Source organism: Monodon monoceros, unplaced genomic scaffold (assembly GCF_005190385.1).
Source record: "Monodon monoceros isolate NGI ecotype Baffin Bay Population unplaced genomic scaffold, NGI_Narwhal_1 Super_Scaffold_15, whole genome shotgun sequence".
NCBI lineage: Eukaryota > Metazoa > Chordata > Mammalia > Artiodactyla > Monodontidae > Monodon > Monodon monoceros.
The window spans coordinates 72,328,919-72,355,483 of NW_021703771.1; the positions used below are offsets into that span (position 1 = coordinate 72,328,919).

The 26,565-nt window shown below is 40.3% G+C and overlaps 1 protein-coding gene across 1 annotated transcript in view; it reads left to right on the forward strand.

Moving 5' to 3' along the window:
• UST (uronyl 2-sulfotransferase) overlaps positions 1 to 26,565 on the forward strand; it is a 291,582-nt gene that overhangs the window by 143,744 nt on the left and 121,273 nt on the right. Inside the window, exon 3 of the mRNA XM_029223457.1 lies at positions 19,977 to 20,132. Coding sequence (XP_029079290.1) covers positions 19,977 to 20,132 — 156 coding nt within the window. The remainder of the gene's footprint in view (positions 1 to 19,976; positions 20,133 to 26,565) is intronic.

Here is a 26,565-nt window from a genome sequence, read left to right on the forward strand (position 1 = left end):
AACACGTGGCCTCTTGTATCTTGTATCTGGCTTCTTTTACTAGGTCCATCCACATCTCTACAAATGACTCAATTTCATTCCTTTTTATGGCTGAGTAATATTCCATTGTATATATGTGCCACATCTTCTTTACCCATTCGTCTGTCGATGGGCATTTAGGTTGCTTCAATGACCTGGCTATTGTAAATAGTGCTGCAATGAACATTGGGGTGCATGTGTCTTTTTGAATTATGGTTTTCTCAGGGTATATGCCCAGTAGTGGGATTGCTGGGTTGGGTTGTATGGTAGTTCTATGTTTAGTTTTTTAAGGAACCTCCATACTGCTCTCCATAGTGGCTGTATCAATTTACATTCCCACCAACAGTGCAGGAAGGTTCCCTTTTCCCCACACCCTCTCCAGCATTTGTTGTTTGTAGATTTTCTGATGATGCCCATTCTAAGTGGTGTGAGGTGATACCTCATTGTAGTTTTGACTTGCATTTCTCTAATAATTAGTGATGTTGAGCAGCTTTTTATGTGCCTAATGGCCATCTGTATGTCTTCTTTGGAGAAGTGTCTATTTAGGTCTTCTGCCCATTTTTTAATTGGGTTGTTTTATGCTTAACTTTTTGAGGAACTGCCAAACTATTTTCCAAAGTGGCTGTACCATTTTACAATCTACCACCAAGGTAGGAGAGTTCCAATTTCTTCACATCCTTGCCAATATTTGTGATTGTCCATCTTATTAATTATAGCCATACTGTTGGGTACGAAGTGGTATCTCAGTGTGGTTACACAATAGTTTTAAATAATTTTTTAAAGTATTAGCATGTTCTATAGTGCAGAGGTCTAGGCAAAGCCCTAGTCTTCCTCCTTAAATTTTCCTTGTTAACGGTTCTAAAAATGATAGTCTTTGAGCCAGTTAGGAATAGGCACCCCCCCAATCCCTCCAGCACAGCCGTACAAATGCCTGGCTTGATGAGTAGGTGACATCTCTGTATAAAGAAAAGGTCATCTTCCCCTTCCTCGTGCTGGACACAGCTCCTCACCCAGACTGGGGGCTTGGCCAGTGGGGTGTGGGCTGGATTTCAGCCCTTCACCCCTCTTCTGCGGGTGCCTTTATCCAGAGCATGGCCTACACAAGTGTACTTAGCCTACACTTGGCTACTTCGAAGCCAAATTGACCGGGGCTCCAGCCTCAGCCGAACCCTAGCGCTGTGACTTTGGGCAAGTGATTTAATGTCCCTGGTCCTGTTTCCTCATCAGTGAATCATAATGATAATAATAGAACCCTCTTACAGTATCGTGATGTTTAAATGAAATGAACTTTATAAAGCAACTCGCCCAGAGCCTGACAAATCAAAGTGCTTTTTCAACAGTAGTTAATTTTATGTCTTGTCCTGAGGGATTCAGCACAGTATTATTTCCTCTGGAAGACTAGAAAACACCATAGCCCAAGGGTCAAGTCAGCCTTATATCATACCTCCCATAGGCTAAGAATGGTTTTTACATTTTTAAGGGGCTGTGGAACAAACAAAGAAGAATATGCAGCAAAGTAAATATGTCCTCTATGTCCTAAAATATTTCCCCCAATAATTGCTATCTGGCCCCTTACAGTAGAAGTTTCCAGCCCCTGCTTTGGAACCTTTTTCCGACAGCCCCCCTCCCCTCACGCTGCCCACCCCTACTCCAGGGCTAGATGTTCCCACTCATGGCCCCAGTCACCTTGGCCCTGACTCCATCATAGCCTCTCACACAGAATCCCCCTCGAGACCACCAGCGCCTTCTTCACCCCTGCATCTCTTGGCACATAGTAGGAAGTTAACAGACATTAGTTCAGGGACAGAAAGGGGAGGGAAGGGGGGACACTGAAAACAATTTTGTCAACTTCACAATTTTGCCTAAGTCCTGACGTGAGGAGACTGGCCCTTTAGTTTAGCTGTCCTCCTATGCGTTGCATTTTAGCTGAGCAGCACCTTTGGGCCCCAGTATGAGGGACACCATCCAGTAGTTTAGTTGGAAAGACATTCTGAATTCCCCCTTGGCTAATGTGCATGGTGTGGACTTCCTAGGAACACATTTCTCTGTGATTCACAGCTCCCCTCTGGAAAGGAAGCTTGGCCTGTGGGGAACGGGTCCCTGTCCAATAGCCCTGTGGCCACTCCCAGAGAGAAGGGACCGTGGCTTTCTTTCAACTAGGCAGCGTGAATTCAGGATTTGCACCCTCTTGGACAAGGCTGGACTGAAAGAAGTAGTGAGAGTGTGTTTGAGGGTCTAAACGAGAGAAGCAGGCATGACTCTGCCTGCTTGACTCTATGACTTAGGGGCATTTTAAAAGAATTTCTTAAGCCTCTACTTATTTGTCTAATATTCATGCTTATGTTGAATTCCTTGTGAAGAAACAGGTGACTTGCTTTTACCCTAGAGCTTTCATTGCAGTTTTATGGAATCAGCCGCGCAAACTATGTTGACATGACATACCTTCATTGTTTGGTTTCTTATATTCTAAACATGATTTTTAAAATTTATTTCTAACAACTTGAGCTCTGTGTGTATGAGAGAGAGAGAGAAAGAGAGAGAGAGAGAGAGAGAGAGAGAGAGAGAGAGAAAGAGATTGATTTGTGCCCTGACCACTTGTCGCCTGAAGAAAGGCCAGAGGGTCTGAGATGAAAAGACGTAAGATGCGAGCAAGACAGCACATGTTCAAGGGAGCAGATGTTCAAGGTGCTTTCAGGTATCTGAGTAGTGCAGTTTATAACTTTTGGTAAAAATGAGTATAGAAGTTTTCAACGGACAAGGAAGAATTCTTGAAAAGGAAAGTGCCAAACCCACATGAAGGATTTGCAACTCATAATGATCTGTTAACTTTCTACCTAGAAAGAAAAGTAAAGAAAAAGAAAAGAAAAAAGAAAAGAAATCATTACAGTTGATAGCAGATTTTCTTCTAAGGTTTCCAACATACCTGTTGTTTGCAAACATATTGACCAGTAGAAGGAGTAAAAGATTTTCAAGTCACAATTCTAAACAATTTATGTCAAAGCTTACCAAGTACAGTATTACTCCTCTGAAACTTCAAAGGAAATGTTTATAAATTCCTGAAAAATAAAATAGCATTTTTATCCTTGGAGGCAAGTGATCCTCTGGTTGAGATCACTCCCCGTGACGGACTCGAGAACATAGTTTGGCCTTGAGAACAACTCACAGAAGTAGGTCAAAAGTTGTTTATTGACCACATAAGTTTCCAGGTACAAAGTATATACTTGATGCACTTACACTGAAGTTGGCAGGAGGGGACATGAGGGCTGAAGGACTCTAGCTGCGTTTCTGAGCAAATTAGTGTGTGTGTGTGTGTGTGTGTGTGTGTTGTAAGTAAACCTTATACATCTCCAGGAGGAAGTCTTTACCATAACTGAGCAGATTAAAAACACTACAGTGAGTTACATTTTACAGGCTGCTGGTGCAGGTGTATGTTTGTAACAAACGGGCTTCCTCATCCAAGCTACCTTTGACTTCCAACTATAAATATTTTATAAACTACCCAGAAAAGAGAGCACCCTGTTATGTGAAGGACTTATAAAGTTGAAGCACTTGAAGAAAGAAAGCAGGCATACTTTATGAGAACCTTTTCGGGGACATATTTTGATCATAGATGTAGAATTTTTAAGCTGATCGTTCTGCTACTGCAATGTCGGTGCACTGTGGGCCCAAAAGCAATGGTTAGACCTGATTTTCACCTTTGCACCAGGATTGCTCTTGATTTTCTCAGAGGATAATAATACCTGGGGCCATTTTTAAAAAGTAATAAAATCGTCAAAAAATTAAAAAGGGAAAAGTCTGTATCAGTTAGAAATGCATTTGGCCAAAAACCTAACTACGGTGGCCTGAACAGGCAAAGAAGCTTATTTATCTTATGCAGTAAGCAGTCCAGGTCTGGTACAATAGCATGGTGATGTCACTGGGGGACCTACCTCTTTTCTTCTTTCACTGTTTTCATTAGTTTGTAGATCGTAGCTTTCGGGTTATCCTCATGCTTGTCTCCTCATTGTCACAAGATGGCTGCTGCCCCTCTAGGCTTTGTGTCTGTGTTTCAGGAAGGAAGAAGGAATTGAAGGTCAAGGCAAAGGATTGAAGAAGGATGCTAGATAAGTCTGTCCATTATTAAAAGATTTCTCAAAAGGCCACATCAGTGACATACATTTACATCCCATTCATTTGTTGAATGAATGGCCAGAGTTCGATCACTCAGTCAACCTCCAGGTTCAAATGAATCTAAGAAAGTGAATATTTTTAGGGGGCTATATTGTTACCGATGATGAAACCATGACTATATTCAGATGAGAGGAAGGATAGATATTAGGCAGGCAACAAGCAGAATCTGTCGGAGGGCTGGCAGTCGTTTCAAAGTATCTTATGTGGTTGATAGCAGTTAGGTTTTGAAACAGCTATATGGTCTATTTTGATTTCCCAGTTCTTGGGCAGGCTAACCCTTAGGAAGATCCTCTCTTTTGGTAGTTAGATGGATCCCTGCCGGTCCAGGCCTGCACCCAACTTAGAAACTATAGTAGGAAAGAGATCTTGACTTTCAATAGACCTACGAAATCCTGAGATGGAGTCTCACCGGACATCCTTGGGTCAGGTGCCTGTTTCTTAACCGGTCACTGTATTCAGTGGATGGATGTGCTGGTTGGCCATGCCTGATTAAAACACCTTCTCGTGAAGCAAGAGTTGAGGGTAGGCCTCCAGAATCCCATGAACAGCAGGGGAGGGAGTGACGCTCCAGAAAAAAATGGAGGTATTGTTGCTACAGGAAGGAAGAACGACTACAATTGTTAATTTTAATAAACTACTGTGAACTGAGTCAGGTTTGCAGGTAGTCTACCTTGAGGTTGTGGATATGACTGTAGGCAAAGAAAGGTAAACCATAAGCTGATGCTTTAACAGTCAAGAGAGTAAAGGGAATGCATTTTATTTGTTTGTTGGTGGATTTATTTAATATTTTGCTCGCCTTCAAATAATTTGAGGCTATTTATAGAAAATGTAACACAGAAAATGATAAAATATAAATGAAAACATATCAGGGACATGGAAAATATAAATTAAAATAGAAACTGTATAAGAGAGACCATAAATTCCAAAAAAATTGCTGTAGTTGAACAGCCTTTACTCTGAATTTCCTAGTAGCTAAAGGAAGAACGAGGCTGTAAGTGGTTGCAGAGTTCTCATTTTCCATGAAGCAGAAATACACTGGTTTCTCAGATAGTGAGTGGGATAGAGAGCATGAGTTTGGGGTTGAATACTAGCTTTGCAGTTGACCTTGGACAAATAATTTAATCCCACTAATTCTTGTTTTTTTCATCTTTTATGTGGGAGTACTTGTGCTCATGGTATTGGGTTGTTTCACAAATTGCAGATAACTGCATATAAGATACCAACGAATAAGAGCCCTGAGATAAGAAAAAAATGAGAAAGTTAGGAAGCAGTGTGGTCAATTACATCCTAATCACAAACACAAGACTGAATTACATGATGCTCTATCTTTTTTGTTTGTTTTTGTTTTTGCGGTACGCGGGCCTCTCACTGTTGCGGCCTCTCCCGTTGCGGAGCACAGGCTCCAGACGCGCAGGCTAAGCGGCCATGGCTCACGGGACCAGCCGCTGCGCGGCATGTGAGATCTTCCCGGACTGGGGCACGAACCCACGTCCCCTGCATCGGCAGGCGGACTCTCAACCACTGCACCACCAGGGAAGCCCAGCGATGCTGTATCTTATAGTGTCCCTTGATGACCGCCAGGGACATGATGACAAAATATCACTCAGTCAAAGCACCTCTTAATGGAGCTAAGAAATTATGCTCCAAAAAACAGCCTTGTGATGGCCTAACTTGGTCCAAGACAAAAAATCCGGAGGGTACAGAGAAATGATTGAGTCTGTTCTTCAAACAATCTTCCTTACGTATCATGTCCATCAGCGAGCCTTTTGATAGAGTTGAACAGAGAGCCACTCAATGATATAGTCCCTGATGGGGGCCTGGAGTGGAGGTGTTGGTGGATGTTAAGCCCCTGTGAGTCAGTGATGTAGATTGGACATCAGGCCTCACTAAGACTCTGGTCCAGGACGAGGGTCATCCTGTGGGCAAGGACTAAATTTTATCCCACTGCTCCAGGAAAATTCCAGTCAGAGAATCAGCAATGGACTCTTAAAACTTGTGCCTCTTCCTCTCTATTCATTCTTCAGTTTTCTTAATTTTACCACATTTATCTGTCTTAACATAAACTCTCCTAAGAACAGTTTTCTTACTGCTTATTCCGGTCAGCTCCTTGACAATTACAGGGAAAATCAGAAATTTTATATCTGATGGGGACTTTCTAGCTGTTAAGACAGTTGTTGCTCTGTAAATTGTCTTCCTTTTTTCTCTTTCTATTAGATGGTAGAGTCTTGAGGGATGGCAAACATTCGTGTCAATTAAAAAATATTTTGTAAGATAATGATTTCTTTCATTTAGCAGTGTTTGATAGCCTGAATGTAATAATAGTTCCCTATAGGAAGTGGGATGCTTCATCTATCTTGGTGGGGATTTCTGAAAAAGCTGTTTACCCAGCACCAAGTAACAAGTGAAAACAAATAAAAACCAGCCTACAGATACTATGGAAACAGACTCTCTGTGGTCAGATCCATGCTGATGGATTGGGTCGATATTGCATGCCACACTTGTTCAAAATTAATTCATGAAATTGATTTTATGAAAATTAATTTTCATAAAATTATGAACCAAAACGTACAGCTTTTATGAAAAAGTTGTAAAAAGCCTCCAATATGTACGCAGTATGAAATTTCTTCATCTGAGAGCAATTTTTATTACCATCTCTAGCTACAAATACCTTATGAATTCTAGATTCTTGTGTGGAGTTAATCTTCCAGCTCAAGTTCACCTTGTTGCTAACTCTCCTTCTCATTTCAGCACATGGGGGTTGATGTCATTTTATGTAGAAGGGGAATGTATTTCATCTGTCCGCTTCTCCAGCTGTCAGCAAACCTGTTCCTGGGAGGAAGCTGCAGGGGTGTATAGGGGCCACAACCAGCAAGTAGAGCCTTGTTGTTGTTTAGAAACGTTCTCCGTGTCTGCCACTCTTACTCGCTTTTCTGCAGCTGAGGAATGGGGTTTCATGAATGGGTGTTTGAAGAATCAAGAATAGTGGGACCTTTGAGTCCTCTGTACAGCAGGCCCTATTGGTTGCTTACCCCACATTCATTTCCCCTCAGTCTCCTCTTCTTTAGCAGAAATCTGATTTTGCTCAAGTTTTACTCTGTGGGGAAGGTAATCCCATCCCCAGCTCAAAGGTGTATCATGTAAGTTAAGCCTATAGCGGTTGTCTCATTTCGTTTGCTAATGGTTCGTTGAGATGTGGGCTGGTGGCTTAGATCTGACCAAGGAAACATGAGGGGAAATTTTCTCAGGACCTTCTAAGTAAGATTTTCAGATCTTAAAGGAAGCACTCAGGAAAGATAGTCTCTTCTTCCTCTGGAGTTTGACATTCTTCATGAGATGGCTAGAATTGCAGCAGCCATGATGCAACTTGAGGAAGGCTAGTCTGAGGACAATACTGACATACGAGGATAGCAGAGCAAAAGGGAACAAAAATATGCAATGAATCTTAAAATCTCCATACCTAAGGACTTCTGTTTCGAAAGAGAATATATTTTTGTTTTGTTTATTTATTTCTAAGAGAATACAGAGATATTCAGGTTTGGTTCCCGACCACTGCAATAAAGTGAGTATAGCAATAAAGTGAGTCACATTCATTTTTTTGGTTTCCCAGTGAGTATAAAAGTTATGTTTACTATACTGCAGTCTGTTAAGTGTACAGTAGCGTTATGTCTAAAAAAACAAATTACATTCCTTAATTAGAAATACTTCATTGCTAAAAACTGCTAACCATCTTCTGAGTGTTCAGCAAGTTGTAGTCACATCAAAGATCACTGAGCACCATTAACAAATATAATAATAATGAAAAAGTTTGAAATTTTGCAAGAATTACCAAAGTGTGACACAGAGACACAAAGTGAGCAAATGCTGTTGGAAAAATGGCACCCATAGACTTGCTGGGTACACGGTTGCCGTAAACCTTCAATTTGTAAAAAAACAAAAACAAAAACAAACCACAATATCTGTGAAGCGTAATAAAGCAAATCACAGTAAAACGAGGTATGCCTGTGTATTTTTCTTATTGTTTGAATTGGGTTGGATTTTCTGTTACCTGCCAACAAAAGCATCCTTACTGATATATGGAGATAAGACACAAAGCAATCATGGAAATCCTTAGCCATGTTCAACCCAGTTGTTCTTAGAGGCTGCAGCTCCTCAGTTTTCCTGCCTTGTCTTTCTAAGCCCAGTGGGCATGAGGGGGCAATGCTAGCAGTTGATGAATTTTGCATGGTGCGTTTTCCTTGCATATCACACATGCAGCGCGCACACACTCATGAATGTGAAAGATGCCAGAAGCCAATTCTCTGTAGCCAAATGAAGCTTGGAGGGCAAGAAAGTTCCTTATCGGTTCATACCAACAAGAGTTAGGTATTTTGGCAAAGGGAGAATGACTGAATTAAAGCAACAAAATTTCTAGAGATACCCAGCTTAAATGTCATGCTCTCTGTGAAACCTCCCCTGAGTCCCCAAGGCCAAGTTCATCACTCCTTCTCCCTGTTCTTGTACCATATCCCTGGCAGGGCACTTGCCACAGGTGATCAGAGGAAGTGGTGCCAGTGGTTGGTTCACTTGCTAGATTGTGAGTTCACACAGGGCAGGGAACTAGTTGTAACCTTTGTCGTATTCACTCATTGAACAATGATTTATTCTCTATCTACTATGTGCCAGGCATTGAGCTGTATTGAAGATACAATAGTAAGGAAAAGGAGATGTGTCCCTATAGTCATGGAATTTAGACTCTAATCCAAGACAGATAATCAGATCATCACAATAACCAATTAATTTCTTGCCATTAACCAAGTGAATAGCACTCAGTAATTATCTGTTGAATTCAGTCACAGAATTTTCAATATTCCATAGAGTCTCTTATCCTCCCGGAGGCTAGCCTAAGTTTATATTGTGGGGGAAAGGCTTCCAGGGACAAGCAAGATTCAGCCCCAGTGTACAAGCTCTTTTCAAGCCTCTGCTTACATTTGCTTGCTAATGTCTCATTGGCCAAATCAAGTCGCAAGGCCAGACCCAAGGTCCATGTGGGAGGACGTTATACTCTTCATGGATATATAGGCAGGTGGAATTGGTTGGGGGCAGTTACTGTCCCAATCTGCCACACTATCTTAAAGTGTTTTATGTTTTGAAAAGCTTAAACTCAGCCAAGGAATTCAAACGATGGTCATCTGAATCCAAGAGTAAGGTTCTTGCTCCAAATTCACTCTCAAACTAAAATTTGATTCAGACGTTATAAACGGAAAAAAATGATATGGTTCACAATGAACAGTGGATCTAAGGCTTTGGTTTTAAGCATTTTACGTGGCGCCTTGATGAGGAAGAGGAGTATTGGCAACCCAGCGTGGCTGGTCACCCAGCATTTGTACCGTTTACAATGAGGGCAGTCTTCCCTTGTGGAGTCTGTCATGAGAATATTTGACTCTTCTCCCCACCAATAACCAAAGGAAACCATTCTAAACTGACTGGTTGGCCCATACCAGCAATACCTGCTATAAATTATGACATCTACAATCAATAACCAACACTTCTCCTCTGTTGCATTATAACAAATGAATTTTTAGATTAGCTTCAGAGTATAAATTCTTAACTAAAAATAAAAATAGGACAGTTATAAATAAATAAAGCTTAACTTTAAGCAGACTTTCTAATCTTAAAGGTCTATATAAAGTGTCTATGCATGTTTTATTTGAAGAAGTGTGTGATTAAGAGAAAATGTGTTATAGATCTGAACGGCAAGTTAAATGAAGTATGTGGGTCTGGTAGAAAGATTATCAACCCAAAGGCATCTACAAAATTACATATTCTAGTTCAGAAGTTAATGTATAAATCACTTGAATTGATTAATAATTGTAATGGAACAACTCCAGATCTAAAACTAATTTGAGGACCTGAGTTCTTCTCTGTTCTTACTGGGAAATCCGCAACTCTGATTCCCAGAGTTTTGTTTAATAAAGACTTTTGGATCACTGAATACATAGCACAGAAGAAAGTGCCAGAAATGGCTAGAATTGGCCCAGATTTACTACAACAACAATATTACTTACGGTCCCTTTGAGTGCAACAAAACGTATAAGGCATATACACATGCATGTACACACACAGAGGAAGATGAGGGTTAAATAGGATTGCCAAACCCATATTGAGTTACTCCATTTCGTTTTGATTATAAAAACCGTAGGGAAGGTTTAAGGGACTCTTAGAAGAGTGGTCAGAGGTTTCAAACACAAGTGCAATAGGGCTACCATATGTATTTGGAAGCACGGCCGAGTCCTGTGTAAACAATTTGAAATATTCCTTCAGGATGTTTTATCCTCTAAAACTTGCGCATCCTCCCCATGGCATGTGGACTTCATTTCTCTTTTCTGTCAAACATGTGAGTATTCCATGCACTCAGTTTTCCATGGGCTAAACTGAGGTTTGAATTTTAGAATCTGTAACATACTGTAGTAGTGAGATACCCAGATCATGGACTTCTTTTCTATGATTTGCATACTGATCAGAGAAAGAAGCATAAAGAATGTTGCAGAATTAAAAGTAAGTCTGCCCTTTCTTAATATGTATATTTTCTTGGCATCTGTCAATTTGAAATTTGAAAATGTTCATCTGTCCATGGCACTAACAGCATTCATCCAAGATCACCTGAAATTTGAGTTTTTAATCAAGCTGGAAGTCATTTTTTTCTGAAGCATACATCACAGTTCAACTATGATAGTTTAATAATCATCACTCCCCAAAATTACTTCCAGCTCCTTGTGACAATTGCTTCTTCTTTTTTTTTTTCTTTGCGGTACGCGGGCCTCTCACTGTTGTGGCCTCTTCCGTTGTGAAGCACAAGCTCCGGACGCGCAGGCTCAGCGGCCATGGCTCACGGGCCCAGCCGCTTCGCGGCATGTGAGATCTTCCTGGACTGGGGCACGAACCCGCGTCCCCTGCATCGGCAGGAGGGCTCTCAACCACTGCGCCACCAAGGAAGCCCGACAGTTGCTTCTTTGAATGAGGATTTTGTAACGGTGTGCAGGGTATTACATTCCTGGGAATAGTGTAATGATGTACATGATGGAGATAAGGACATTAGACCAGAATGGAATATTTAGAGCACAGGATGCCATTTAGATAACCCTCTGAACATCTGTAAGTATTGTGTATCCCTGCCTTAGCATCGTGGGATGTGAATGGGAAGGAACCTTGAAATCATTGCGTTCAGTACCTCCAATTTATCCTTGAGGAAAATTTGGCCCAGAGATGCTATTCAAGGTCACTTGTTCAAGGTCACTAGTTTGGCCAAGGGGAAAACCAGACTTTCCTGACTTTCAGTCCAGGGGACTTTCTTCACTTCACCATACTTTTTCTTATGTAATATAGCAAATAAGAGTGTTTCGGGGAATTCCCTGGTGGTCCAGTGGTTAGGGCTCTGTGCTTCCAGTGCTGGGGGCCCGGGTTTGATCTCTGGTGGGGGAACTAAGATTCCGCAAGCCGCACAGTGCGGCCAAAAAAAAAAAAAAAAAAAAAAAGGAAGTCGCAGAATATGAGTGTGAAGAAAAAACTTGATGAACTTCCCTTACAGTCTTAGGGAACAACCAAAACAGCATCTTCTAAATAATAGATATGACAGCATTGGTTCTAAAACAACATTTAATAGTATTTTCATCCCAACAGTTTGTCTATTTGATAGATATTTATTAATTATCGACTGTGCACATACCAGGTAGACCCAGTCTCTCAGAGGAATAAAACAGATGGATTTGTAAAGAAGTTATAGCTATATTTGTCTTTCTGTAGATAACATTAGACATGGAACTATTTCAAATAGGAGCAGGGGGAAAGGAGAAAGCATAAGGTTCAGACTTGGCAAGGCTTCTGGAAGAAGATGGGTTATGAATAATTAGAAGATACAAGGATGTCATTCGAGAGTTGCAGGTAGGAAGAGCTTTCCGTTCAGGAGGTGGCAATGAGGGAAAAGATAGTTCTTAACAGGTCCTATGTGTTTCCTCCTCTAGAATGGAGGAAATGAGCGTAGGGGTCTGGAGAGTCGATGGTGATTAGGAAACAGAGATGCATCTGTTAGAAGACCTAGAATGCCTTGATGGGCAAAAGCCAGTGAGAATCACTGCTGATTTCTGGACAGCACTGCTGGAAGGCTGAGCCCTGTACAGACTTCGGTGTTTGGTGATGGTCTTAAAAAAACCAGAGAACTCGAAGTGACTGAAGCTCTAGAAGGGAGGAGAAAGCATAAGAGGAGCACAAAGGAAGGTTTATTACATGACAAGCCCAAACAAGAGTGGGACATGTACAGAAATGCCAGAGGTTCCAAGAGAACCATGAATGCCCATGGAGCTGGAATCCATGTCTGCAGCACAAATTACTGGAACTGTTTTTTCTGTTTATTTTATGAATACATTTGACAAGGAAAAATGTAAAAATCTTGTGTCAATTTTTAAGGCATTTCCAGGTGATATCTTGATAATATAGATTGAAATTAATCATTTAATAGCCTCAGAAGAGAGCATCAGTTACCAGGTTTGAACCCAGCCCTCCCCTCTTACCGATGAAGTTGCTGAGGTTCCGAGGTGTGATGGGACTAGCTCCTGACACCGCAGTGTCCTAGGAAACTTTAAAGTAGGGATTCGCTGAATGGATTTGAACTGCTCCAAGTCCTGTGGACCGTGGATACCAGAACTGTCCCTGAGTTCAAGCCTCACAAAGCCCTGGCCGTGACTCTTCCCAGCATTGGCGTGAGGAACCGTGGAATGGAGATGCTGTGAAATCACAAAGTGAATTTTATTCCTCCAAGAAAATCATTCGTCTTTAGCATAATATTGGTACTAAGGGTCTAACGCTCTGACAGTGTTTAGTATAAATTTCAGTCAGCCTACACATTCAGTTACCCAGCACACCTGTTCTCTAATCATTCTAGGCGAGTAGGCACTTACCATAGTGTAAGCGTATTTGTCAGGTTGATCATGACTTTGAACTATGGGTGGGAGGCCAGTGGCACTCCAGGGAGACCCAAGGAGGACATGAGAGTGCCTTTCACCCAGACTCTTCTCCAGTATCATGCAGGCAACCCTCTCCCCACCTTAATCTCCCGTCAGGCTGTATGGAACCACCCAGCAGCTTAACATGGGAGGCTAGGAGTCCTCTACAAGAGTAGTTCTTGGAACGGACCTGGAAGTAGTAGGGCCTCAGGGGAGCTCTTAAAGCCAGACCCCTGACCCTTATCATCCTAGACTTTCTGTTTCAGTTAGTCTAAGAGTGGAGCCCAGAAATCTGGAGTTTTAAAAGTTCCATAAGTAATTCAAATATGTAGCCATTTGGGAACCACAGCTTGTCACGTACTATATTAAATATCATTTTGCAAAGACTTAAAAGCAGGATTGATGTTCATTCTTCCAACAAGACCAGTCCACAGAGAGACCTATAATCATGGACTATGAAAGTCTAGGTGCAGACCAAGTTCGCTTTTTACCTAAAAAGTCTTCTTTCCCAGGCCCATTTCAAACCTGGGAGAAGCTGTTGAATTGTGGACGTCATCTGGTGGTATTTACTGTTGTGCTTAGGATTTTGGACAGACTTCTGTTTATTGGGCACGCTCCACACAAGCCTGTCAGGCCCTGGGGATTTGTGGCATTTGCAGAACTTACAAGGTAGGCAACATAAAAATATATAATTCATAGAGTGAAATATTTTGGAGCTCCCTTTGCTTTTACAAATTGGCCATAAAATAGAAACCACAGACATAACATTCGTATAACCATAGTTGCCAAGAATGAAGAATCATTTGGGCTGGGGGGGGGGGGGGAGGGCTTTTGTTGTGTACTCCTTTATAGGACACTCAAAGAAAGAGTAAGTATTCAAAATTTGTGTGCAAGTGATAATAGGAACATTAAAATTGAGATGCCTGACAATTGGCAAATATCTGTTGAAGAAAATAGGGATTTGAGGTTGATCTTAAGAGGTCTTTAGGCGTCTTTTCACAGTTGTTAAGTTTACCATTTGCTTGTCTTGATAGACATTTCAAGTGCATTTAGGATTTTATATATATTTTACTATGACTTACTGCTTCCTGTTTTTTCCTTTCCTAGTGAAGTGGGTCACAATATCCAAGGCAGCTGTGACTGCCTATGATAGATTAGGGGAAGGAATAAAGGGAAGACTATATCCTTCTAGTCTTCTCCCATTAGCGGCTCTGACACTCTGGGCTTACATTAGCTTATAAAATCTGTCCAGAGGAAGGAGAAGGAGAGGCCAGTCGACTCCTGTCAGTTCCAGCTGAGGATCTGGGGATATCAGTAATGGATGAGTCATGCCCGATGATACACGTTGTGATAATTGACTGTTGAACAGTAGCATTTAATGAGGTTGGACACGTTCAAGACATGACGAAAAGAAAGAGCATCTCTGTTGCAGAAGCCAAACTAGAGGTCATTTTCACCCTTTGATGTGGTAGTATATTAAATAGAGTGTCGTTTTGGGGTCAGGAGAGCTGCAAGCTGGGCTTTAGTTGTTACGTGCCACTTTTTGGCTTTGTCACCTTGAACATGCCAAATGATCTCTCTGGCCTCGTTTTACTCACCTAAATATAGTGCTACTATCTACCTCACAGAGTACTCAAGAGGATGAAAAGACAAGGTCATAAAGACAAGGTAAAGCTCTAGCCAAGTCAAACGCAGATTGGGCTGGGGCTGGGGGTGATAGGGGTGGGCGTGCAGGGCGGGGAGGGAGTTGGAATGGATGGGTTAGTCCACATTGCCTCTAGACCTCAAACCCTGTCGTTCTGTGAATCTATGATCTATGGGACAGAGGAGGGCACACAGGAGAGTCACTTAGGTGCTATGAATGATGCTTAAATCATTTGATAATTTAAACTCCTAGAGAAAGGCACGATAGAGTGAAGACAATTATGCTATTTGATTCACTGTCTCTAACAAGGATTGAAAGCATTTACATGGCACAGAGCCTGGGACAGGGTCTTTTGTCATCAACAAAAGATGACAGTGATTGGTAAAGCAGACTTCAGGAGCAAATTTATAGTTCTGCCAAAAGCAGGGATGAATCAACTTGTTGCCATTGTTCATTTTAACACCTTATCCCAAACCACCAAATCAACACATTGATTTGGCCTGACTAAATTTGCCAACTTCCAGTGGATTCCATAGGTTTTTAGAAAAGGACCTAAGAGCCCCACCCTAAATTTGAGAGAGGTTTATGTTTGTGATGGTGTGTGCTGTGTCTTTAAAGGTCACAAGACTGATTCCAGAAGCTTTATCTGAAAACACAGTTCCTAGTTCTATCTTTATACTCTGTAGCTGTACATTGACATTTAAATAAATGGTAAAATTGGAGTCACGTTGGGGGTTTTTCAAACATTTTTGTAGATGTAGCTATTTTTTTCAAATATCATTGTATTATAGCAGCAGGAATGATGCAGGGATTTTTGTTTTTATATGTGTTCTTTTAAAATATCAGATATTTATAATCATTATTTGGGAGCTTCCCACAAAACGAACGAAAGCATTGGAGTGAACATATTTTTAAAAACTAACTAACCAATAACTCAAAGGTAAATAACATCCTTAGCTATTAGCAAAAGAGAGTAGGTAGATATTAAGCCTGCTACTGTGTTGATTACCCAAGAAATTCAGGAGAAATTAAGTGCTTCCATCTAAGGTTTCTAAGTGCCTCTGTTCTTCATCTAAATCTTCTAAGATATACTCTGCACTCTTAAAATAAAGTGCTTAATATGTGGTAACTCACATCTTCTAGGTCATCGATTTAGTCATAACAAATTCTCCCTTGCTGTTCAATGCTGGGCTAGAAGACAGGGGAAAATGCACTCACCCAATTCTTGAACAGTTTAATTCCTGAAAGAAATTAAAATTTGTGTTTATTTTGGCAGCTTTGTCACAACCATAGTCTATCCCCCAGCCCGGTTATTATGGAAAATCCAACTTACAAACACTATTAATATCATTCTATTAAACATGAAGCCCTGTTCAACCTCGTCGGGTCATAACCTCATAAAGTAAGAACTAAATAATTTACCTGAATATATGAACTTCTGCAGTCATTGCCCGAGAACAGACTTTTGGGGTACTCACTGATTGAACCATAAGTAAAATGACCTATTATAATGATGGTCTTTTACCCTGATGTCTTGTATTAGCATTTGGTCAGAAAGATCAGAGCTGCATTGGAAGATTCTCTGGTCTCACAGTTTACTGGAATCACTGCGTTAGTGTTAAACAGTACATTAAACCTATCAGAGCTGCCAAGAACCAATCGATGTCTGTTGAGACCCTGTGTATCCAAGGCACTTTCTAGGCACTGTGAGGACACATAATAGAACATACTGACTGGCCCTAAGGAAGCAAAGTACTGCTCATTTAAAAAATATATATATATGAAGAATTATATCAGAATGGTACATGACTGGTTGCTAAGTGAGTGATATAAGTATTATATTTTACTCCAATGACAATTAGCCTTGAAACTCCAAATTTACGAAATGCTGCTCTGCATATAAAACATTTTAGGAAATTAAACCTAGAATTACAAAGGCAAAAATTCAAGCTGCATACCATAGGCAAGTTTGGGGTATGTTTATGTTTATATCGTACTATATTCTTTAGCTTTGGGCCTCTTTATGGCCTTCTGTTATGGATATGTGCTGAATGAAGGAATCTTTTGATTATCATTTGTTAATTATTGCTCAATGCTGAGCATTCAAAATGGAAATAATATCTTTATTGGGGATATAAATATTTAATCAGATACTTGTTATAATTACTTCTTAGTCTATCAAAATCGTCATAACTGGGCAATTAAAAGAGAAAAAGAAATAAAAGGCATCCATGTTGGAAAGGAAGAAGTAAAACTATCTCTGTTTGCAGATGACATGATCACGTATATTGAAAATCCTAAAGAATCCACACCAAAAAACTATTAAAGCTAACGAATGAGTTCAGCAAGATTGGAGGATACAAGATCAATATACAAAAATCAACTGTATTTCTATCAGCTAACAGTCAATCCAAAAAGTAAATTAAGAAAACAATTCCATTTATAATAGCATCAAAACATAAATAAAAGGATTGTAAGGTTTCTACACTGAAAATTGTGACACATCAATGAAACAAATTAAAGGAAAATCCAGTAAGTGGAAAGACATCCATATTCATGGATTGAAAGACTTAATATTATTAAAATGGCAATCGTTCCCATATTGATCTACAGATTCAACACAATCCCTATCAAAATCTCAGCTGCCTTTTTTGCAGAAATTGATAAGCTGATCCTAAAATTCATACCGAAATGCAAGGGACCCAGAATAGCCAAAACAGTCTTGAAGAAGAAGAACACAGTTGCAGGGATTCACCCTTCCCGATTTCAAAACTTATAGCAAAGAAATAGTAATCAAAATTCTGTGGTACTCAGTGTTCATTGCAGCTCTCTTTACAATAGCCAGGACATGGAAGCAACCTAAGTGTCTATTGACAGATGAATGGATAAAGAAGATGTGGCACATATATACAATGGAATATTAGCCATAAAAAGAAACCAAATTGAGTTATTTGAAGTGAGGTGGATGGACCTAGAGTCTGTCATACGGAGTGAAGTAAGTCAGAAAGAGAAAAACAAATACCGTATGCTAACACATATATATGGAATCTAAAAAAAAAAAAAAATGGTTATGAAGAAACTAGGAGCAAGACGGGAATAAAGACGCAGATGTAGAGAATGGACTTGAGGACACAGGGAGGGGGAAGGGGAAGCTGGGACGAAGTGAGAGAGTGGCATGGACATATATACACTACCAAATGTAAAACAGATAGCTAGTGGGAAGCAGCCGCATAGCACAGGGAGATCAGCTCCGTGCTTTGTGACCACCTAGAGGGGTGGAATATGGAGGGTGGGAGGGAGATGCAAGAGGGAGGAGATATGGGGATATCTGTATATTTATAGCTGATTCACTTTGTTATACAGCAGAAACTAACACACCGTTGTAAAGCAATAATACTCCAATAAAGATGTTAAAAAAAAAAAGATTCTGTGGTACTGGCATAAGGATAAAAACATATGGATCAATGGAATAGAATTGAGAGTCCAGAAATAAACCCATAAATTTATACTTAGTGGATTTTCAGTGAGGTACCAAACAGTTAAATGGAAAAAAAAACAGTATTTTCAATAAATGTTGCTGAGGCAAATGGATATTCACATGCAAAACAATGAAGTTAGGTCACTAGCTCACACCATACACAAAATTAACTCAAAATGAGTCAAAGACCTACATGTTAGCACTAAGACTATAAAACTTTTAGGAGAAAACACAGGTGTATATCTTTGTGACTTTGGATTAGGCAGTGGTTCCTTAGATATGATACCGAAAGCGTGGGGAACCAAAGAAAAATTAGATAAATTGGACTCCATTAAGATTAAAAGCTTGTGTTTTGACACTATCAAGAAAGTGAAAAGGCAATCCATAGAATGGGAGAATATATTTGCAGATCATATATTTGCAAATCCAGAAAAAATATAAAACTTAAAACTCAACAATAAAAAGACAAATAACCCAATTTTAAAATGGGCAAAGGATTTGAATAGACATTTCTCCAAAGAAATTGTACAAATGGCCAAGAAATACATGAAATAAATATGCTCAACATCATTAGTCATCAGGGAAATGCAAATCCAAACCACAATGAGGTACCGCTTCACACCCATTAGGATGGCTGTAATAAGAAGAAGAAAAACAGGCAGCAACAAGTGTGGGCAAGGATGTGGAAAACTGAAACTCTCATACATTGCTGGTGGGGATATAAAATGGTGCAGCTGTATTCAAAATAGTTTGGCAGTTCTTCTAAAGATTAAACGTAGTTACCATATGATCCAGCATTTCCACTCCTAGGATTTACTCAAGGTGAATCAAAAACATGTGTCTCCACAAAATCTTATAGACAAATGTTCAAAGCAGCATTATTCATAGTAGGCAAAAGGTGGAAACAATCCAAATGTCCATCAACTGTTGAGTGTATAAACAAAATACAGTATATCCATACAATGTAGTATTATTCAGCCATATGAAGAGATGAAGTACATACTTCATACTACAGCACTGGTAAACCTTAAAAACATTATGCTCAGTGAAAGAAGCCAGACACAAAAGGCCACATATCCTATGATTCCTTTTATATGAGATGTTCAGAATGCTATAGGCAAAGCCACAGAGCCAGAAAGTAGATAAATGGTTTCAATGGATCAAGGTAGTGAGGTAAATGGAAGTGACTGCTATGGGTATGGAGTTTCTTTTCAAATGCTCTGGAATTAGGTAGTGGTGATGGTTCACAATTTTGTGAATATACTGAAACTCACTGAATGTATACTTTAAAAGGGTGAATTTTATTGTATGGAAATTGTGTCTCAATTTTTTAAATTACTATATTTCTCTTGAGCAGTCTGCAGATTAAGTTCTGATAAAGCATAATATAACTTGCAAAAGAACACTATCATTAAAGCACATATTTACATATTTTGTTCCTAAGAAAAAAACAAAAGTAGTTTCACAATCGGTATTATAGAGGGCATGAAATTTTACCAGTTTTAAGTATCAGGGCAGATGGATAAGGAGTCCAACGTTTCTCTCAAGTTATACTGTGAAGATAAATACGAGTTCGTTGCTTCCATTCTCTTGTTAGTTTCGTATGGACACTTCTCATTTAGAGAAATTGAGGGAAGCACCCGAAGTATTTTAACCCACACCCTCTCATTTGCTCTCTCGTTCTGCCCAGGCGCTACCTTTCCCGAGCCAGGTGGTGTACAACAGAGTTGGCAAGTGTGGGAGCCGGACCGTGGTCTTGCTTCTGAGAATCCTGTCAGAGAAGCACGGATTCAATTTGGTTACATCAGACATTCACAACAAAACCAGACTTACCAAAAATGAACAAGTAAGTTGTCTTCGCCCGTGGTTAAGTTGTGCTTCGCTGCAATTCATTTGTGTAATTAGCGGGTGCCTTCCGGAAGACCCTTTGAGTCCCTAACAGATGAATACCAGAGTTATAATGTCACACTGTGTTTTTGCCAGAGTGCGGAAGGAAATTTAAGTTAAGGGTTCGGACAGAAGTCCTCAAACCAGGAAGTTTACCTGAAGGGATACTTTTATTAAGACCAATGAAGGCTAGAGCACTCTGGTCATTGTATATTCAGCTAACGTTAGCAATGCGTAAATATCAGAGAGTCACACCACTGAGCTATAAATAATGCTGACATTTTGGGAGCAAAAGTAAGAAGACTTTATTTTAATATTTCTTCCTCTGTGTTTTCTCACAAGTGTCCTAAGTCTTTATGGTTATCATAAAGAGAAAACCCTCTTTGGTCCAGGAATTTTGTTGGTTGATGGGGACATGAGCTTCCTATTATGGTAAGTTCAGGGGATCTTGAGTCTCCAAAACAGCTTCTGGCATATCCACTGGTAACAAAAGAATTACCCCATTTCCCGGGAATAAATCTGCCCTCATACAGCTGAACCATACAAGCGTCATGCTGGTGGTAGTGTAGGGGTGCTAGGTTCTGCCAGGAAGCTGTACCGACAGATTCTACTTTGTACGCTTACACGAAGTAGCCTTAACCATCTCCATTGAAATACTTTGCTAATGCAGAAAAGTTAGGCCTGGGGCTCCCACAATCATTTTACTGGGTCAAGTTTGTTAGCCTGCTCTCAGAAAGTTGCTTCGGTCCCCTTAGGTATTTAGGATGGGTGGGTAGCCACCACTGTAAGTCAGGGTTCTCCAGAGAACAGAACTAGTAGGATGGAGATACATTGACAGATAGATAGATAGGAATAAAGAAAAGGAGATGTACTATGAGGAATTGGCTCGTGCAACAGTGGAGGCTGAGAAGTCCCACCATCTGCCATCTGCAAGTTGAAGGCCCAGGAAAGCCATTGGTGTAATTGAGTCTGGGCTTGAGTGTGAAGGCCTGCAAGCCAAGGGAGCCGATGATGTAAATCCCAGTCCAAGGGCAGGGGAATGTAAAATGAGATGTCCCAGCTTAATCAGTGAGGCAGGAAAAAAAAAATCGACTTCCTCCTTCTTCCACATTTTGTTCTGTTCAGGCCTTCAGGGATTGGATAAGGCCCACCCATACTGGGGAGGGAAGTCTACTTTACTGAGTCCACTGATTCAAATGCTCATCTCATCCAGAAACACCCTCACAGATACACCCAGAAATATTGTTTAATCTGGGCATCCCTTGGCCAGTCAAACTGACACATAAAATTAACCATCACACCACTCAGTGACAAGGTAAGTTTGGGGAATAAACAAGGTATATGGCTGAGTGTCAGGTTGAGGCCATAATTATGGAAATTTCCACCCATGTCTGCTTCTTTCTGAGATAATCTCCACCTTTGAGGCATTCAAAATCTCACACACAAATGGAATATGCAATAAGCCTTCCTGTCTCTCTCATCATGGGGGATGGTAGGACTGTTTTAAGTGCATAACACAGCCAGCAGTACTTGCTATAAAGCCTGTATGTTTAGTGTTGTCCACAGTATAGAGATTAAAATGCCCATTCCATTAAAGAGTCTCTGAGTAACAAGTCTAAATAGTCATTATCGATCAGCAAAAAACATTTTGAGATTACCCCTTGCAGGTTCTGTAGTAGGTGCTCAATAGAAAAATTATATTTGGTGACATTTAAGGATATCACACTTTATCAATAATTTTCATAGGGGTAGGTTCTCTTTGATTTCCTTACCTTACTGAAGAGCGGATAAGATTAGGGCTGAAAGAGAGTGTCTATAATAAATAGCCTATGCTATTGCAATCTTATTATAAATATAAAATTTGGTTTTCTTTTGAGTCTTTGGGTCTGCTTATCAGGTTAGACTTAAATGTTCCTATGTGTGGAAACTATGCTCAGTTCTTGAAGCCTAACAAAACACAGTAGCTGGATTTTAGTTCCCACTGCTGAAAAGTCTGACAACCCAGAGGGAGCAAAGTAACAAAAGTATTAGACCCTCAGATATTCAGGAAGGCCCTAGAAGAGCAAGCACAAAATACAAAATTTAAATATACTGTGGGATTTTACACAAATCAACCTACTTTGTTTCCTATGAGGAACTGTCAAGGGAAGAATTTAGATTAAAAACGAAGAGTAATTTACTAATGGTGCATGAATTGTTAAATCTTTTAGAAAAGGTTAAAGCCAAAGTCATCCTTCTTCTCTAAAATAGAGGTTAGCTCTCATCTGTTTGGAATGACTGGCCTGTCTAGAAGCCAGGGAATAGACTAGACAATCTTTTAAGGTTCTTTCCAGCCCTGTGATTCTGTGATATATTTATACAACTTCTACCATAATCTGTGTATAATTAGTTGAAACATTTCTGATTCCTGTGGTCAGTGTGACCTAGAATATATTTCATTACTTAGTTATTCCAGATTCCTATTAAATTATAAGGCAAGTTTTAAAAACTTAAGGGAAAGGTAAAGATATGGTAGAAAAAACCAAATAAACAATTTTGATGTATTTAAAAACAAACATAAGGATAGTGACAGTTGCCTCTCTGCAGCTAGACAAGTAGGCTGTGACATACAAGGAGAGCCAGGAAATGCCAGGACAAAAAAAAAACAAGTTTGAAGTAGCTCAAGAATGTTTAAAGAAACTCTTTTTCTTTGTTACGTGCATCCTTTTCCTAAAGTTTCAAAGTGCATGAAACAAGCAAAGAAAAAAACTATTATTTTAACCTAACATATTCAAGAAATAATTTGTGGTGTGAATAGCTCCTCTTCTTGATAATTTATTAAAGGAAAAGGGGGGAAGTGATTTAGGAGACAAGTTAAAATTTTATAGTCAGTGGTTCTCAACGTTAAAGAGTAGAACTCTGAAAATGTGCTTCCATGGAAACACTGTTCTCTGGAGTTAATAACAATTCGGCTTCAGGTGCAGTACGAGTTAAACAGGCCATTGTGGGCTGGCCCGGGACTCTCTCCACCATGTAGAACATTTCTCTTATGAGAAAATGTGTTCCAAGTTCCAAAGTACTGACTTACAAATGAACTTCAGAAAAGTATCCACATATAAGGCTGGAATCATCTGTACCGTTGCATTCATACACAGTGGCATCTCTCTGGGCCAGAGTCAAATTCACACATACATTTCTCCCTGGAGGGTAGCTGTCATCACACACACACACACACACACACACACACACACACACACTCACACTCACACACATCCCCACACATCCCCATTCAGTACTAGATTTTAAAAATCTATTTAATGGGATAAGACACTGAGGGATTATTTAGAAGGAAAGAGAACACGAAAGACAGCAAATGTTAGAATGTCTATAAAAATCCCATTACATCTGCCCTTATAGAAATAGAAATGCCTTTGAAGTTAATATTTTAGAAAACTCTGCCTCAACAGAAGAACATGGACAGCTGGTGCTGGCTAAATGTTGGACCTTTGCAGGGCATATAATGCAAACCTAGGATGACATCATTTCATTTACGCTCTAAAACCGGATTTCAATTTCTTGGTCTAGTTTAGATAATTTCTTGGAAAATGGAGATTATGTACAATCTAAAAGATAAAGAGCTATTTTCCAGAAGACATGGGGCGTGATTTCCAAAAGACTCATAACCATCTTTGTTAACGGTCTGACCCTATCTTTCAGAACATTGCTCTAAGGATAACAAAAGTCAAAGTGTCACAGGCATATCACAGACATAAGAGTTCAAAATTATTTCATTCCTGTTGGAGAAAGGCAAAAATTGTTGGCATATGAGCCTGAAAGATGGAGAAAGCAAATACTTTTTCTATTTTTATTTATACTGAAGCTACTGAGGATTCCAAATTGCAAACAGCACCTACTCTGGGATCATTGTTTTACTTCATTATTTCATTTAACTCTTTTGGGCCTAAAACTGTACCAGTGAGTGAGTATGATTTCCTATTTTATGGATGAGAAAACTAAGACAACCAGATGAAGTCACTTTCCAAATATAATAAAATGACTATCCATGGTACCTGGACTTGAACTTAGGCCCTCCCGAATCCAGGAGCCATTCTCCTAATGCAGTGGCTATCTGCTCTGGTTGCACAGCAGAATACCCAGCTGAGCCTTTTGAAACATATAATTGCAATGGCCCTTCTCCTGGAGATTCTAGGGTAGAGTCCAGAAAACTTTTGTTTTTTTTTTTGATCAAGTGCCACGGGAGTTACAGAGTTAAGGATCCCTGTCAAAATCATCATATCAGCATTTCCCTAAGTGTGTTACTGAGTATCCTAGTCCCCTAAGACACTGAAAAAAAAGAAAATACCATGATCCAATAAGTTTGGGAAATGTTGTCCCCTTGTCCCCCTCTAGGAAAGTCATGACAATTATTCACATTTTAAAGACTCTGAGGGGCTTCCCTGGTGGCGCAGTGGTTGAGAGTCCGCCTGCCGATGCAGGGGACACGGGTTCGTGCCCCGGTCCGGGAAGATCCCACATGCCATGGAGTGGCTGGGCCCGTGAGCCATGGCCGCTGAGCCTGCACATCCCGAGCCTGTGCTCCGCAACGGGAGAGACCACAACAGTGAGAGGCCCGCATACCGAAAAAAAAAAAAAAAAAAAAAAAGACTCTGAGAATTCTTTCAATTAAAAACAAAGTGAAAAATCTGTTTAACCAGCTTTCATCTAGAGTTTCCCAGTCTTAGTTGGCCAGGGGACTCTTTATGAGTGTTTGTGGCTCTCAGTGGCATCCCACAGAACTCTCACAGTTTGGAGCTGGTGGACCAACCTACATGGTTCCATCAGCCGTATCAGTAAAGGCTACTCTTTCACTATAAACTCCACATCTGCTCTGACTGTGTTCAACAGCCATTCAAATGACTAAAATCTTGAAAAGTATTCAAAGGGTAGAGGAGACAGAGCCCCTACGTCTGTGTGCTCTAGATTGCTTTAGCCTCTTGGTCAGAAACAGAATTTCTTTACAGTGTTTTAACTTCCCTTCCCCACTGCTCTCACCCACTGCAAAGTCCAAGTCTGACTGTGACTACAAAGCATTGCGACTCGAGAAGAGAAAGTGCACCTAAAGAAACCATGTTAGATTTGGAACTGGTCTTGGGGCCTCGGGGATTCCTCCTAGGCTTCCCTAAAGCAGGGTCAACGGCCTCTGTTTAAAGGCAAATGTTCACTCATTTGTTTTTGCGGCAGGTCTCGCCATTGTTTCTTTATCCATTGTGGTGTATATTCATTGGGGACCTACTGTTATTGGTGTATACTGAGCACCAGACAGCACACTAGATGTTTGTGCATCTTACTTTAATCCTTTAAGCAACGTTATTAGGAAAGTATTATCACCCTCTTTATAGGAAAAAGCAAGTGCTCAAGAATAATGTGGGAGAATAAGAATTGAAAGTGAACTGGGTCAAATCCTGGAGAATCTTGAATGTTAGGCTAAGGAGATAGAACATTATTCATGGGAAGTGGGAGGTTAATAAAAAAATTGGTTCTTAACTATCATGGGCATCAGAGTCTTCTTGGGAGCTGTTTCACAACACATATTTCTAGGTCTTACTACAAAATACTGAGTTACATACTCTTAATGGTGGAGCCCACATATTTGTATCATGGGGGGAGAAAACTCCCCAAGAGATGCTCATGCACAATTCTAGTGAAGAATCATTGCATGAAAGCCTCTAATTATTAGAAAGTTTTCTCTCTATTAAGGGGAATCCTCCACTAAGCAAGAAAAATTCCTCTTTACTTGAGAATCCCTCAAAACTCTGAAGACATCTTATTTCCCCTGAAGTCTTATTGAGGGGTGTCTCCTCAGAAGCCTGCACATTTATCTCAGAAGCCTTACCCTTGCTTGAGACGTTTTGGAAAAGTCTCCTTAGAATGACCCTCAGAGTTTCCTGACTTTAGAGTAGGAGGGATGTGTCCACAGGCATCAGAGGTGCTCCAACCAGACTTTGGAAGCAAACCAAAAAGATTAGCTGAGCCCGCCTCCAGGCTTCAGGGCTAAGTTCACCCAGTTCTGCAAGCGAGGTCTTATCTTGGAGTCCTATAGACAAAAGCTGAGTCTGCTAATGAAAACTCAGTGGAAAGAAAAGCGGGAAAAGAAAGAAGCCACAAGTCCTGAGAAATTAAGACGTTTTCTCCTCTCCTTCCAGTTGTAGCCGCGAGATTGATTTTTCTCTATTCAGATGCAGCCTCTTAGCCTTGTTCGCATCATTGCTCCCCCTGGTGGTCTTCTTCTTCATTGCAGGCATGTGTTGCACTGACTGCACAGCCCCAAGCTGAAGGTGGGAAATCATCGTACCTCCTGCAAGAAGGGCTTCCTCTTTGCAGGAGGAAGAAGGATAGATAACCTGAGTCCACAG